The following is a 17,088-nucleotide window of genomic DNA, read 5'->3' as shown; positions in this document are numbered from 1 at the left end:
TAATTGGAAAAGGATGCCTGCACTCTAAACCACATCCTTTCATCAATAACATCTTAGTTTTTTAAATGTTTATGAATCAAATAAATTGAATATTCCACATCAGCTGTTGAAAGAAAGAAAGAAGAGTTTAAATATTTCAACTGCACTCCATCTAACACCGAGGTTTTTTGTGGTAAAACGCCACATCTATCGGACTATACAGGTGATAATTAACAAGTTGTGGATGATATCGGTACTGTTAGAAATGAGCTTTGGCCCATCTCTCTAATAATTTGACATTTTATACAATGTAAGATGCTTCAACACGAACTCCGAGTAGGTACAACCAATTTTGACAAGCAATCTGACTATTCAACATATAAACTAGACGAAGACTATGACTAGTCTATAACCAAACCTAGCAACTGATGTGGCTGAGATTAACTCCACTCGTAGGTCTAAGAACATGACCGAAATTCATTGCATTGTGATGCATCGGTATGGGATTGCCTATCGTCCTTCAATCAATGTTATGGTACCTTCATCCACAGAGAAAATGCTGTCGTAATGTGGGTGAGGATCGTAGACTGATAAGTTTTCGAAATTAGTAAATATAGGCTGCTTTGGTGGTGGAAGATCCTTTTCACTACTTAGCATGAAAACTACATCTGGCATGGTAGGCCTGTCTGCGGCCTTGTCCTGCACGCAAAGAAGCCCAATACGCATACATCTCGTTACTTCTGATAAGGAATAAGAATCCGCCAACACTTCATCTACAAATTTCAATCCCCTGCCTTCATTCCACAAGTGCCATACCTGACAAAGTTCATTTATGTTGGTAATTATTAAACTGATCTGCTCATAATTTCATAATTCATTAGATTTAGGATGTGAACTTACATAAGCTAGGAAGCCTTGCTGTTCTTCTTTGTAATCGAAGCTGGTACTTTTCCTGCCGCTAATGATTTCCAATAGCAAGACGCCGAAGCTATAGACATCAGATTTTTCAGAAAATATTCCTCCCATGGCATACTCTGGAGACATATAACCACTAGACAAGCAATTCATTAATTAGTATTTAGCTAAAATATTGCTTCTTTGTGTACGGTATTGGGAAAAATGTTCTTCCAAGAAGAGGAAAAGAAATTATGCTTACAGTGTTCCCACAACCTTGTGAGTATTTGATAGACTTTGTGCTGCTTCAACGACTCGTGACAATCCAAAATCTGAAATTTTTGGGTTCATTTTCTCATCTAACAGAATGTTACTGACTTTCAAATCTCTATGTATTACTTTCAAATAGGAATCACGATGGAGATAAAGAAGCCCTCTAGCGACACCCTGAATAATATTGAAGCGTCTACCCCAATCAAGCACTGCTCTCCGCGTTGGATCTAAACACAATACCCATCGAAATGTACAATTTAAAAATAAAAATAAAATAAAATAAAATAAATAGAACAGAGGTTACCAATATATTAATTAAGGAACTTGATAGGTAACAAAAAGAAATTCTAGCAAGACATAAAGAGTGCCGGTGAAAAAAACTAACTGAATAGAAGAGTATCCAAGCTTCTGTTTGGCATGAACTCATAAATCAGTAACTTCTCGTCGTCTTTAACGCAGCAACCCATGATCCTAACAAGATTTTTATGCTGGAGTTTGGAGATCAACAGCATTTCATTCTCGAATTCTTCCATGCCCTGCCCTGAGCTACTAGATAATCTTTTTACTGCTATTTCCTTCCCTTCTTCCAGCTTACCCTACACAAGGCCGGCGACAAATTAATCATTACACTATGCAGTTGTAGACTTGTAGGCTTGTAGCTGTTGTGAAATTAAATTTCCTACAGATAGAGAGACAGAAAAAAAAAAAAAAAAGAATGTATAATCACCTTGTAAACAGGGCCAAATCCTCCTTCCCCAAGTTTGTTTGTGATACTGAAATTGTTCGTTGCGATTAATATGCTATCAAAATTATAGATGAATAGCTCCGATGGATCATATTTTCTAATATATTCTTGAAGAGTGTCTCTTGCGTTCTCAATTGTATCAGTTAATCTGCCATTTCCTGATATGGAAAACGTAAGAATAAAAGACTGAGTCAGATCGGCAGAATAACATATTCAGGTCAAACTAAGCATTTTTTGTTAGTTTGCTCATATCAATCACATCCATCTAATTCTCTTACCCTTTTTGTTAGCTCGCAACGTCTGGAAACCAAAAGCTATGGCGCCCAAGATACAAATCAAACAAATCGCTGTGAGGCTGGCAATTAACTTTATTGGCTTTCCTTCACCTGAAAATTTTGAATTAGTAATACAAAATTTGTGTGAAACATGTAGCTAGCTAATTGGAGCAGTACAAGCAATATTATCATTTACCTAGTTCTGAGCGGTCCAGACGAACAAAAAGATCTTGTCCACCATAGGCAAATTCCTGTATATCAATTAAGTCATTGGACCAGGCCAAACACCCTATATTATTGACATATGCATAAGCCAGGCAAGAACAATTATTTAAGCATCTCGTTTTGCACTCTTCTGCATCCGAAGACCGGATATATTCATGAAAATCTGGTACTTTTAACTGCACCACCTTCAAAAATCCGTCTTCATTTCTTCTCGAAGCAACTGACTGGTTTGTATTAGTCTCACAAACCAATTTGGTTTGCCTCACACACCCTCCTGTCCTGTTTCCCTTGCTCCATTCCTCGTGTGACTTTGGTACAAACCCTTTCAAACACTTGCATATTGGAGTCGTTGGAGATTCAGAACTTTTGCAAATCCCGAAAGGTCCACATGCTGCATACTTATCACATGAACTGTTCTGTGCCACAAAGTTAAGAATCCAGTTCTCTCCACGCTCTGAACACTTAAGCTTAACTATACCGTCTGAAGAGATGTCAAGGTATGCCAAAGTGTCCCCGAAATTATAAGAATAATACTTTGGTCCTTGCCTCACATTATCATCCAAAATGAATCCACCTAGATACCCATCATTCGTACCTGGTAGCCCGATGAACTTTGATTTATCCCACGGCCCGCTTCTCCAGTAGGGAGTTGATCCATTAATCCAGATTACAATCTGTGATGGCACCTCTGGTGTCAGTCCAACCAAGAACATCCCCATCGATGGATCACTCTCACTTTTCCAGGAAGTCAGGAATTTTGTATCTCCAGATTTGTTATCGAACCCCAGCAGCATACTTGGCAAAAGTGTGTCGCTAGGATAATCAAAACTCTGCCACAATGGATCAGCTCCTACATCATCATCTTTTACGACAAAGTTTCCACTGTCTAAAAGAGCTGCAGCTGAACCATTAGATGGCACCGAAATATTCGTTGACCAAAGAGAATTCAGTTTTCCATCTACAAGCTCCAGATTCCCCTTGTTGCTTATTCTCAAATTCGCCAAGGTGTCTGAAGCTGCAATCGGCTTTTCTCTGTTGGCCACCCATACAACTTTTCGAGGAAATATACTCTTGTGCCACATCCCCACGTACTTATTATTACCGGAATTATTATTAGGACTGAAGAATCCCAATTCGAAAACATGGCCAGGGGAGACAATAGATTGTCCCTCTGATAATGGTTGCGAAGGATTTATCTCATAAATTTCGACACAACGGTGCCGTGACAGAAGAAGCAAGCTGAAGAAGAATATGAAGAACATGAAGAAATTCAAAGCATTAACTGTCGCAATACTAACAATTGAATACCATTTTGGGCTAAAATTCAGATAAAATAATTTTATGAATAGCAGATGGATTCGCATTTTAAGCGTATTAAACTATTTGTAAACTTCACTCTCAAAGTCAATATTTTTGCTTCATCTTTCAGCAGTTTCGCATTTTATTTCAACAGCTGAGATTATAAAATTCAGTAATCTCATGCGGTGCTTACGTCTGCGTTTTATACATTGAAAGAAGCTTCTACACGAACTTTGACCAACTACAACCAATTTCAACAAGCAGTCTGACTATTTAACATATAATACTGATAGACTAAGACTGACTAGTCTATTAAACAAACGTAACAACTGATGTGACGGAGATCAAATTGAGTTGTAGGTCTAAGAACATTCCACAATAATGATCGAAATTTCATTGCATTGTGATGCAATGGTATGGGATTGCTTATCGTCCTTCGATCATTGTTATGGTACCTTCATCCACAGAGAAAATGTTGTCGTAATGTGGGTGAGGATCAAAGACTGATGAGTTTTCGAAATTAGAAAATATAGGCTGCTTAGGTGGTGGAGGATCCTTTTCACTACTTAGCATGAAAACTACATCCGGCATGGTAGGCCTGTCCGCGGCCTTGTCCTGCACGCAAAGAAGCCCGATATGCATGCATCTCGTTACTTCTGATGAGGAATAAGAATCTGCCAACACTTCATCTACAAATTTCAATCCCCTCCCTTCATTCCATAACTGCCATGCATGACAAAGTTAATTTATGTTGGCTACAATTGTTAAACTGATCTGCTCATAATTTCATAATTCATTAGATTAGAATGTGAGCTTACATAAGCTAGGAAGCCTAGTTGTTCTTCGCTGTAATAGAAGCTGGTATTTTTACTGCCACTAATGATCTCCAATAGCAAGACGCCGAAGCTATAGACATCAGATTTTTCAGAAAATACTCCACCCATGGCATACTCTAGAGACATATAACCACTAGACAAGCAATTCGTTAATTAGTATTAGCTAAATATTGCTTCTTTGTGTAACAGTCTTAAGAAAAAAGTTCTTCCAATAAGAGGAAAAGAAATTAAGCTTACAGTGTTCCCACAACCTTGCGAGTATTTGATAGACTCTGTGTTGCTTCAACGATTCGTGACAATCCAAAATCTGAAATTTTTGGGTTCATTTTCTCATCCAAGAGAATGTTACTGACCTTCAAATCTCTATGTATTACTTTCAAATAGGAATCACGATGGAGATAAAGAAGCCCTCTAGCGACACCCTGAATAATATTGAAGTGTCTACTCCAATCAAGCACTGCTCTCAGCGTTGGATCTAATCACAATAATACCCATTACAAATGTACAATTTAAAACAATAGAACAGAGATTACCAATATATTAATTAAGGAACGCGATAGGTAACGAAAAGAAAACTAACTGAATAGAAGAGTATCCAAGCTTCTGTATGGCATGAACTCATAAATCAGTAACTTCTCATCGTCTTTAACGCAGCAACCCATGATCCTAACAAGATTTTTATGCTGGAGTTTGGAGATCAACAGCATTTCATTCTTGAACTCTTCCATGCCCTGCCCTGAGCTACTAGATAGTCTTTTTACTGATATTTCCTTCCCTTCTTCCAGCTTACCCTACACGAAGCCGGCGACAAATTAATCATTACACTGGTATCTGTATCTTGCAGTTGTAGACTTGTAGGCTTGTAGCTGTGCGATATTAAATTTTCCTATAGATAGAGAAAAAAATGCATAATCACCTTGTATACAGGGCCAAATCCTCCTTCCCCGAGCTTGTTTGTGATACTGAAATTGTTCGTTACAATTAATATGCTATCAAAATTATAGATGAATAGCTCTGATGGATCATGTTTTCTAATATATTCTTGAAGAGTGTCTCTTGTGTTCTTGAATGTATCAGTTAATCTGGCATTTCCTGATATGGATAATGTAAGAATAAAAAACCAAGTCAGATCAGCGTCCAAGCATTTTTGGTTAGTTTGCTCATGTCAATCACATCTGTCTCATTCTCTTACCCTTTTTGTTAGCTCGCAACCTCTGGAAACCAAACGCTGTGGCACCCAAGATACTAATCAAACAAATTGCTGTGAGGCTGGAAATTAACTTTATTGGCTTTCCTTCACCTGAAAAAATTGAATTAGTAATACAAAAGTTGTGTAAAACATATAGCTAGCTAATTGGAGCTGTACAAGCAATATTATCATTTACCTAGTTCTGAACGGTCGAGGCGAACAAAAAGATCTTCTCCACCATAGGCAAATTCCTGCATGTCAATAAGGTCTTTGGACCAGACCAAACATCCTATGTTATTAACATGTGCATAAGCCAGGCAAGAACAATTTTTCAGGCAATGTGTCCTGCACTCTTCTGCATCCAAAGACGTGATATATTCATGAAAATCTGGTACTTTTAACCGCACCATCTTCAGAAACCCATCTTCAGTTTTTCTCGAAGCAACTGACTGGTTTGTATTAGTCTCACAAACCAGTTTGGTTTGCCTCACACACCCTCCTGTCCTGTTTCCCTTGCTCCATTCCTCGTGTGACTTCGGTGCAAACCCTTTCAAACACTTGCATATTGGAGTCGTTGGAGATTCAGAACGTTTGCAAATCCCGAAAGGTCCACATGCTGCATACTTATCACATGAACTGTTCTGTGCTACAAAGTCATCCAGTTCTCTCCATGTTCCGAATACATAAGCTTAAGTATACCGACTCTGAAGAGATGTCCGAGTATGCCAAAGTGTCCCCGAAATTAAAAAAATTATACTTTGTTTCTTGCCTCACATTATCATCTAATTTGAGTCCATTTATATACCCAATATTCGTACCTGGTAGCCCAATGTACCTTGATTTATCCCACGGCCCGCTTCTCCAGTAGGGAGTTGATCCATTAATCCAGACTACAATCTGTGATGGCACCTCTGGTGTCAGTCCAACCAAGAACATCCCCGTCGATGGATCACTCTCACTTTTCCAGGAAGTCAGGAAATTCGTATCTCCAGATTTGCTATCGAACCCCAGCAGCATACCTGGCAGATGCGTGTCACTAGGATAATCAAAACTCTGCCACAATGGATCAGCTCCTACATCATCATCTTTTACGACAAAGTTTCCGCTGTCTAAAAGAGCTGCAGCTGAGCCATTAGATGGCACTGAAATATTCGTTGACCAAAGAGAGTTCTTTTTTCCATCTACAAGCTCCAGATTCCCCTTGCTGCTTATTCTCAAACTTGCCAAGGTGTCTGAAGCTGCAACCGGCTTTTCTCTGTTGGCCACCCATACAACTTTTCGAGGAAAAATACTCTTGTGCCATATCCCCACGTACTTATTCTTACCAGAATCATTATTAGGGCTGAAGAATCCCAATTCGAAAACCAGGCTGGGGGAGACAAGAGTTTGTCCCTCTGATAATGGTTGTGCAGGACTTATCTCGTAAACTTCGGCACAATGGTGCCGTGACAGAAGAAGCAAGCTAAAGATGAACAGGAAGAACATGGAGGAATTCAAAGGATTAACACTAGTTTTGGTTCCAATTTGCATCTGAATGGTTAAAATTTGCTGGGAGTACAATGCGATGGAACATTGAAATACTGTTTTGGGCTAGAATTGAGATGAAAGAATTTTACGAATAGCAGGTGAATTCGCATTTGAAGCGTACTGGACTGCTCTTAAACTTCAGTCAGTGAAATGACTTCCATTTCTTTGAGCAGAAAACTTCTGCGAATGCTCTCTAAGTCAATATATTTGCTTCGTCTTTCAGCAGTTTCAAGTTTTATTCCAACAGCTGAGATTTACTGACTTTGCTTCATTTTTCAGCAGTGTCACGTTTTATTCCAACAGCTGAGATTTATTGACTTTGCTTCATCTCTTTCACGTTTTATTCCAACAGCTGAGATTTACTCACTTGACTTCATCTTTCGGCAGTTTCACGTTTTATTTCAGCAGCTGAGGTTTATTGACTTTGCTCAATCTTTCAGCACTTTCACGTTTTGTAACAACCCGTTCCGCAATTTACTCTACAGAAAAAGTATTTTTGTGTTTTCACCAAGTTTGGGAATTTATTTTCCTTTTAAAATTTGTTGTTGGGTCTTAAATGGTGAGCCTGGGGACCCACCCCTGATTTCTGACCCCAGCGTCCCATCTCTCTCTTCTCTCTCTGTTTTCTCTTTCCCGTATCTCCATTTCTCTGCAACTCTCTCCCTCTCACCCGTGTCTCAATTTCCGGCCAAACCACGGCGATTTGGCCGACGTGCAAGGTATCAATCTCTTCGTCTCGCTGAGAACTACAACTTTCCTTTTTGTTTCACTTAATTTCGTTGCCTATGGAAGAAGTTATACGCATTTGAATCTTACCCAGTTTCCGGCGACCTCTGAGGCTTTCGAGGAATTTTACGGCCAAACCACGGCGAGTTAGACGTCGTGTGAGGTACTATTCTCTTCGTCTCTTCGAAGGCTACAACTTTCGTTCTTATTTCACTTGATTTCGTTAAGTATTGACAAAGTTATGAGCGTATAAAGTTAGAGAACTTTTCGGCCGAATTTCCGGCTTTCTTTCCCTTTGGGTCCTGCGACCCACCAAACCCAAGGCCTTTGGGCCTTCCTGCCGAGCCCAACCCTTTTGGTTGTGAGGCCTTTGGGCCGTGTGTGTGTTGTGTGTGTAAGTGTGTGTGGTGTGTGTGATGTGCAGCCCGTGTGTGTGTATTTAGTGTGTGTGTGTGCGTGTGTGTGTATTTAGTGTGTGTGTGCGTGTGTGTATATGCATGTCATGCATGCCGTGCATGTGTCGTGCTTGTGTTGTGTGGTGTGTGTGTGTGTGTTTGGGCTTAGGCCCAAACCACATTGCTTCACCTTAAACCCATGCATGCCGTGCATGTGTCGTGCTTGTGTTGTGTGGTGTGTGTGTGTTTGGGCTTAGGCCCAAACCACATTTCTTCACCCTAAACCCTTTTAATCCAAAAGCCTTAGGATTCTAAAACTCATTAGACCCTAAACCCAATAGATCCTAATCCTATTTAACCTAAACCCTAACCTGGATTCAAGCCTAAAACCCGTTTGACCTAGTTTGACCGTTGACCCCCGGTCAACGTTGACTTTAGAGTTGACTTTCTGAATCCGTTTCCAATATTCGTTTTTTCCAAATTCAATTGTCCTAATATAGTTTTATTAATTGTACCATTTAATGTGCTTAGGGGCAATTATATCTACGTTTTCATCTTCGCTAGTGGCGCAGCTTTTGGCAACTAAGTACTGTGAGTGGACCCCTTCTAAAATTACATGATTTTATAATTTAATTGCATAAATGATTAGCATGCCTACAAGTTTATGATTTGATTTATGTGAAGCCTGTTTATTAAATATATTGATTTTCGTCTCGTGTTTTTGGTGAGGAATCAATTGTTGGCCTATTTTGAGGTATATTTTAATATATCGTATTTTCTATAAAAACCATGATCTGGTAGACTATCTGATGGATGACGATAGGATGCTAGAACATGTTTTAGAAACCCTTCTTTATAGTATAGACGATGGATGACCTTATACTATAAAATGGTTATTTATGAAAGACGTAACTATTTGTGCGTACCTAGAGGACACTATGCTGCCTAGGGCGAGGATCTGGTGTTGGCATTTTGGCCGGGAGAAATAATCCCTAGCTATGGGCTGAGGGACATGGAGCAGGCATTGGGCCGGGAGTTGGTAATCTCTGGTTACGGGCGCAGAGACCACGGAGCAGGTATTGGGCCGGGAGTTATATTTATTTAGTGATCTTTCTAGCAACACACCGCACTTACGAGACGATATACGATACGTTTACTGTTTTGATTTCCGCAATGTTGTTCCGCGATATGACTTTTGAGATATTTTTGGCATGCTAGGATTTTTATTAAATCCTTCACTTACTATGCTAATAGTTTTCACTATTAAACTTTGGGGGTTAGTATGTTGATAACTGTTTTATTATTATTATATATATGAACTTGGTCCACTCACCTTTGTTTTACGCCTCCATTCAGGACTTAGGATTAAGGCACCTAATCCCGGCGTCAAGACACTTTCGCAGCAGCATCTTTGAATCCTCTTGATGTAGGACCCACTTCTTTATTCATTCAATTTTATCTTAATTCTTTTTAGTGATTAGGTTTAGTTGTAACTATACTCTGAGCATGTTCCTAAATTATTATTTCATTGTATTTTAAATTCATAACCCTTATTTATTTCTTATTTTTAGCTTTTGTATCAATTAATGGATTTCGTCACCCTCGTATGTCGGTCAGCACGCGTCTATCCTGGTATTCAGGAAATATCAGGGTCGGGGCATGTCACGTTTTATTTCGGCAGCTGAGATTATAAAAATCTGTACTCTCATTCGGTAAATGATATTTCTTGCATCTGTCTTTTGTACAATGAAAGAAAATTCTACACGAACAGAGAGATTAAGGGCTAGTGCGGGGTAGCAGTACCATTTTTTTAAACTGTTTTTGCTGTGTTGTGTTATGATAATAAATAGCTGTGAAATAAATCAATTATGTGATTGATAAAGTATAATTATAAAAAGTACTTTTAGCTAAAAAACCAATGTCGGAATGTTTTGTAAACTTTTATTATAAGTATATTTGATTATGTAAAATGACTGAAAATGACATGACGTTATTTATGCTTTTAGTTTTATCATTCGACAAAATAAGAAATAACTCAAACTCTAAATAATTATTCGAGAAATATGCATAAACACCACCTAACTATACATTAGGGCCCCATCACCTTACATCCATCATTCCTATTTAAATTAAAAAGATGACTGAAATCAATCTCATCTGGTACAAAAGGTATTGGAGATTTGAAGTCTACATATACGTAATAGTCTTAGTCGAGAAAATCAGATTCGACCCTTGCAGCCATTGTTACAATACAGGACTAGCTAGAGACGAGAGAGCGAGCTGTGAACAGTGCAAAATTAGGCCTGATTAGTTTCACGTGGAATAAGAACGGAGACAATAGGGAGTCAAGGGAGGCTAGAGTTGTCATTTAGAAAGTTTCATTAATGCGCACTATTCACTCATCTCATTAAAAAACACACTCTTTTTAGAAGCATGGTCTCACCTACTTCTGCTTTCCGAGGTTTTTGACTCATGATTTAGGGTAAAAAGTTTTTTTTTTCCCTCAAGTTTAGGGTTAATTGAAACTTATATAATATTTTTAAAACATTTCAATTTCATACATTTACTTATTTTATTTCAATAACATACAACCGTTAATCAATCCATTAACTTAACCATTAAGTGATGATATGACAAATTAAAAACCTTTATTTATGCTGACAGGAATGTCACAAATATGCCACATAAGCAAAAAGAAAACAAATTGGAAAAAAAAATTCCTTTAAAAGAATAGAAAAATTTAAACTTTTTAATAAAAACAATGTGGACCCCACCCAGTCCATATTCCTCCCAACTTCACCGTCTCTTAGAATTCCGTTGCGAGTATTTACCTTTCCCCTGACGATTGTTTAACGAAAAATTACAGGCTATACAAATTTTGCTAATAACCCCCATAGGAGATGGAATAGCATATGAACATGGAGGAAGATTAACTATCATCTCCCTTCCAACATTGTAATCGTTACATTGTTCGAGGATGCTACATCCTGGCCTTCTGTACCAAATTTTGTATCCACGGGTCTCCTAATTGAAGTAAATATAGGTTGTACTGGTAACTGAAGATTTGCAGCTTCACTTTCCAGCATCAACACCACGGCCGGCATGGTTGGTCTACTAGCTGCGTAGTCTTGCACACACAGCAACCCTACATGTATGCATCTCAATAATTCAGTTTCATTCTGGGAACATGTTTCTGCGATGGAAGGATCAATGAGGTCCACTGCTCGATTCTCGTTCCAAAGATGCCATGCCTGAAAACGTTCCAAAAAATTCATATTCCATTGTTGTAGTTACTGATTGGAGAAGTAATAGCTAGGATTTAGCATTTAAAACATCATGTAAGAATAACTTACATATCCAATAAGGCTTAAGTGTTCCGTTGATCGCAAACTTGTGTTCCTTCGGCCACTCACAATCTCTAGCAGCAATACACCAAAGCTATAGACATCTGACTTTACTGAAAACAGACCTTCCATTGCATATTCAGGTGACATATAACCGCTGCATTATGCATATTGTGATCAGATTGATAATTTTAACATGAGATAAATAAGTTATATTGCATTAGTGTCGACAGGTTGTTCTTACTATGTGCCAACAACTCGGGCTGTATTTTCTTCATTTTCATTACCCCCGAATATTCTTGCCATACCGAAGTCTGAAATTTTGGGAATCATATCTTCATCCAGCAAAATGTTGCTAGCTTTTAGGTCTCGATGAATAATTCTAAGTCTTGAATCACGATGGAGATAAAGTAGCCCTCGTGCAATCCCTTCAATAATTGTGAAGCGTTTTCTCCAATCTAGTAGTGATTGGTTGGCTGGATCTGTCATTTTACCAAAAAGGCAACTGCTAAGTGAAACAAACTTCAGATATGTAATTATCAGAAAAAAGAACCCTTGATCAGCTGAAAGAGAACATACCGAAGAGAAAGAAATCCAAGCTTTTGTTTGGCATGTATTCATAAACCAGCATCTTTTCTTCTCCTTCAATGCAGCAGCCCAATAGTCTCACGAGATTCCTGTGTTGTAACTTAGCAATCAGACTAATCTCATTCTTGAACTCCTCCAATCCTTGAGTAGACCTTCTCGAAAGTCTTTTTACAGCTATTTGTGGTAGCCCTGGAAGGCTACCCTTGTAGACAGTACCAAATCCCCCCTTCCCAAGCTTATTTTCTTCACAAAAGTTGTTCGTTGCAGCTGCTACACAACTCAAATTTAACAGCCGTAATTCGGATCTATTTACTTGATTCCCTTCTGCATAAACATCTACCGATCCTGAAGCATCTGTTGAAAATTCTGTACTTTTTCCAGCATTGAGCGTTGATGTATCACCTCCCCTTAACCATGAAATTGAAGAAGTGGTGGGCAACACTAGATAACAAAAGGAAGAAAAATAAGTTAGAAACTAAATGGACAGGAGAATAAATCATGGAACAGTTACCAGCTTTCTTAAGTTAACTAAAAAATTTGCCCTCTCATTCACCAGAAGGATGGAAATGTGCGTCCTACCTTTCAGTTTTGCTTTGAACTTCCACAAAAGCAATAGGATGATGACAGCGAACAATGCTCCCGCTACGGAAATTACTGCTATCACAGCAGTGGACAATTTGTTCTTGCTACCTATATATAAAAGGAGATCAATTAAAAGATTAGTGCAGTATAATGCATTGTAAGTTGTAACATTTCAAACAGTTAATAGTTATTTGAGCAGTTTCCTGGCCCTTTCCGTGCTATGTTTTGTATTTTCAATGATTTGAATATACAGCACAGAAAGCATGTCTGGCCTTTGATATTATTAAAGGACATGGAATCAAAAGACAATAACTTATTTTTCATTTTTGGATGGATGACAAAAAAAACAGATCAAGGTCTACTAAAGTTACGAGTGCAATATGACTAAAAGAAAAATTGCTGCAGAAGAACTGGCCAGATAAAAAGACGATTCAAATGGAATGGGAGAACAAGCAAAGGCGTTTTAGATTATCTTTTATGGACTCGCTGCTGCAGCTTGCCTCGAGGCGAATTTAGAATTCAATGATCCGCAAAAGGCAGAAGGTTTGATTTCCTGTGAAATGCATCAGTTTAAATTTTCCTCACAGCAATTGAATGGAACAGAACTTAAGGAAAATGAAGTGACTAAATTCACCATTTGCTTTTTCTTGTATAGAAAGTAAAAGCCAAAACCAGAAACCTCAATAATGAACACAAATGGATTTTAGGAAAGAACTGAATCGAATAGCACCAACAACAAGGACAAATGGATTTGAACTTTACCTAAATCTGAATGCGCAACACGAATATGCAACGTGTTTCCTCCCCTTGTAAATTTTTCGACATCAATCAAGTCTTCGGTCCACATCATACAACCAATCCCTTGAACAATTGCATATGCAGTACAAGCACAATTCTCGAGACATTTCTCCTCGCAGCTCTCCCCTGGAACTGCAACAACCAAGTCTGCAAAATCCGGCAACTTGGCACACCTTATCGCTACAAATCCATCTTTTTCATCACTTGCCACCGCTCCATTAGTACTATTTCCCTGACACTGCAAAGGGGTTTTCCTAGAACACCCTTCCGACCAATTTCCCCCAGTCCATTGATCCAAATTCCTCGGTTGAAATCCACGCATACAACTGCAAATTGAACTCGATTCATCAGATGCACTACACACCCCAAACCTTCCACATTTGTTGTAAAACTCACATTGGTTGGTCTTGTCAGGCTGAGATTGTATCACATCCCACTGGCTCTTCTCTTCCGCCCACTTCAGCTGCTCTTCGTACCCGTCCCACCTTATCCGAAACCTCAACTTATCCGAAGGATTCCACGGTTTGTAAGTAAAATATGATTTCCCATTCTCATCACTAAGCTTAAAACCATATGCATAAGTAGTTGGCATATTAGGAACTCCAATGAATATCTGCTTGTTCCAATGCCCGCTTCTCCACCGCCGTTTTGATCCTTCCCATATCACAATCTGCGGCGATCCTCGAGGATCAACCCCCATTGAGTACCCTCCGGCCGAAGGGTCACTTTCCGACTTCCACGAACTCAGAAACCGATTCTCTCCGATCTCATCACTCACCTCAACTTTCATTCCCGGCAAAAATGTGTCCGCTGCATCGTCAAAGCTCTGCCAATAGACCATGCTGGCATGGCCGCGGCGGGAAAGAATAAGACTTCCTTCGTCATTGAGCCTCGCCGTCGAGTTAGTGGCGGCTGAAGCGTTAGTAGACCAAACAGTGGTGCCATTTCCATCCAAAACAACCAGATTTCCATCGCTTCTAAATTCCAAAACTCCAGATTTATCAGAAATTGGGTTTTCTCTGTTTGCAACCCAGATCACTGACGGGTCCGAAATTTTGTAATATCGAATTCCGACGTACCGGGACGATGAATTCCCCAGACTGAAGAAACCCAGTTCGAATATTTGGCCATCCGAGATCAGAGTCTCTCCATCTTTTATAGATTGCCCCTGCGAAATCGAACTCGACGCAGAGCAAAACAGAGGGAGAGCCCAGCAGAAAACAATAAGGAATGAGAAGTTACAAATTCTGGTACCTGGGTTTTTTCTATCGACTCCCATTGATGAACTCAGAGAAGTGCAGGCATTCATTAGCAGCAAACAAAAAGTCTACTAATAAAAAGGGAAGAATGATGTAGGTGCGCGTAAAGGTGGTTTAGTCAGCATATGGGCTTCAATGGCGGCGTTCTGCTGCTCTTGGCTGACTCTGACTCGCTTTTTCTGAGAGTTGCGGAATTAAGCGAAAATCTTGTATTGTATTGGAAAAGTGTGTATATTTTATGGGGCTGGGAGTCTTTTGGGTGGTGATTGTTTGTGTTTTGGCCTCTAGCCCTTTAGAATCTGGATGTTCGCAGGAAGATTACAATCGTTTGGTTGAATGGCAAAAGATTTGACTTCCCATTAATCGAGGAATATTGGTTAGTTGAAGTCCCTGTGGAGACGAGTCAATGTCACATTGGATTGGATGACACGCTTCAAAAGACAACTTTTTCCATATGTTACTAGTATTAAGGTTAAGAACATAATGGTACCGAGCCAACTACCAATTTCTTAACATTAGGTAATCCAACACATCAACTAGTCTTTTTCTATTTGTGTTAATGGTATTATATTTACATTTGTTGCAGATGTTTCAAGTTTGACTCGCATAGATGTGGAAAACTAAATATATTGATAATGAGTTTTTTTTTTTTAAATGAGATCAGTTGATGGATTCATGACAGTTCACTATTCTAGAGGCCGAAAAAACTCAAAGGCATTTCAATCGAGCACATGATGTGACATGGGGATACAAGCCTAGAATTCGTTCCCATTTACTAGCCACCCCATGGTGGTTGATAATGAGTTAAGTTACTTAGTTATAACTAGCTCTATTGCTACGTTGTAGTCTAGTGATATTTTTTCACTTTTGAATTGTAAGTGAGAGGTCCTTATTTCCTATGTGCATATAAATCAAATCACTTTGCAATCAAAAAGAAAAATCAAATTGCTCTAATATTTATTTTGTAGTAGAATCGCTTGGTATACAAGGAGTGTGATTCTCTCCCCTCTCATTCTCTTGCCCTCTGGTCCCGTCCTATCTCTAATTCTTCTTTTTCTTTCTCTTTCCAAAGAAAGCAACAAAAAATATTGATGTGGCTTAATTGTGAATGTTCAAATAAGATGGTACTGGAAGTTAGAGATTTTAGGTTAGGGCATTAAGATATAGGTCCAAAAAATTGACGTACTATTGGCTTTAGTCCAATTTTTTGAAATTTCTAATTTAGGTCCACTTAACTATTTTTAAACCTATTTACCCTTTGTTTTCAAATTTTGAATATTTAAACATATGCAATCTACTAAACATTTAAAAAACCGTTTCAATTCTTTACCTTTTAATAAAATAAAATATTTTATCATAGATTAAGTTGCAAAAATATACAACCTAATTAAAAGATACTAATACATAAATGTACATATACCTATAAGTAAGATATCAAACGAAGAAAATATATCTAATCAATAGGTAGATAAACGAACTGAAATGTACAAATACACAATTTACCTACCTATAAGCAAGATAAATTACTATGTAATATAGGAAAACATATAGAAGCAATTTGTGATAGAGATAGATAATAAAAAATAGAAAAATATAATCTGCCTATAATAGAGGTAGGTTATATAACAAAATCTTGTGATACAGGTAGATAAATATCGGCCATGAAATCAATTAATTTGAGTAAAAATACAACTCAAATGAAGATTCAACTTTGACCACCAAATTAACTAATTTGAACACAACAAGCAATTTGATGAAAGAAGCCAACCAACCTCCATTCTTTGATCAAATAGAATCAAATTTCATATATAGTGGAAGCCTAAGAAGAGAAGAGGAAAACTGAACAATGATAAAGAAGAAGAAATGAAGAGGAGTATCCTCACTTGGAGATATATAGGTAGTAATTTTATTCCAACAATTATCCTATCATTAAGGGAATTTTATTCTTTAAACCTCAAATAGGTCAAACTTATCACAAATACTAATCCTAAAATCAAGGGATAATATTGATTACTTATAAGTAATTTTAGGGGTAAATTGGTATGAAAATGAAAAAAAAAACTGATATGAAATATAATTGGACTCATCTAAAAAATGACTCGTAAAATTAGATTCATATCAAGTTTCTCCTTTAATAAATGTCTTTGATAAGCA

At 38.2% G+C, this 17,088-nt stretch overlaps 1 protein-coding gene, 1 long non-coding RNA gene and 2 pseudogenes across 3 annotated transcripts; 1 reads left to right on the top strand and 3 right to left on the bottom strand.

The window, feature by feature from the left end:
* Positions 1–106: 106 nt before the first annotated feature.
* On the bottom strand, positions 107–7,392 carry LOC126586098 (G-type lectin S-receptor-like serine/threonine-protein kinase At1g61550; annotated as a pseudogene).
* On the bottom strand, positions 2,482–4,109 carry LOC126586101 (G-type lectin S-receptor-like serine/threonine-protein kinase At1g61390; annotated as a pseudogene).
* A 114-nt stretch (positions 7,393–7,506) lies between the features above and the next one.
* On the top strand, positions 7,507–9,946 carry LOC126586104 (uncharacterized). Of its 2 annotated transcripts, XR_007610748.1 has the most exons (4): positions 7,507–7,961; positions 8,063–8,131; positions 8,895–9,439; positions 9,720–9,946. It is a non-coding gene; the product is annotated as an uncharacterized LOC126586104 (long non-coding RNA). The 2 variants fall into 2 exon arrangements; XR_007610747.1 differs by having other exon boundaries at positions 7,507–8,131.
* Positions 9,947–11,071: 1,125 nt separating this feature from the next.
* On the bottom strand, positions 11,072–15,319 carry LOC126586097 (G-type lectin S-receptor-like serine/threonine-protein kinase B120). Its single transcript, XM_050250800.1, has 6 exons — positions 13,640–15,319; positions 12,875–12,985; positions 12,287–12,736; positions 11,952–12,189; positions 11,717–11,864; positions 11,072–11,614 (listed from the first exon to the last, which is right to left on the bottom strand). The coding sequence occupies exons 1-6, from the start codon at positions 14,982–14,984 to the stop codon at positions 11,300–11,302; spliced, it is 2,607 nt and encodes an 868-aa protein (XP_050106757.1). The 5' UTR covers positions 14,985–15,319; the 3' UTR covers positions 11,072–11,299.
* Between the last annotated feature and the right edge of the window lie 1,769 nt (positions 15,320–17,088).

The sequence above is a fragment of the Malus sylvestris genome, chromosome 10 (assembly GCF_916048215.2).
Source record: "Malus sylvestris chromosome 10, drMalSylv7.2, whole genome shotgun sequence".
Lineage (NCBI taxonomy): Eukaryota > Viridiplantae > Streptophyta > Magnoliopsida > Rosales > Rosaceae > Malus > Malus sylvestris.
The sequence above is the reverse complement of the archived record's forward strand: the minus strand, read 5'-3'. Positions and strand labels throughout refer to the sequence as shown.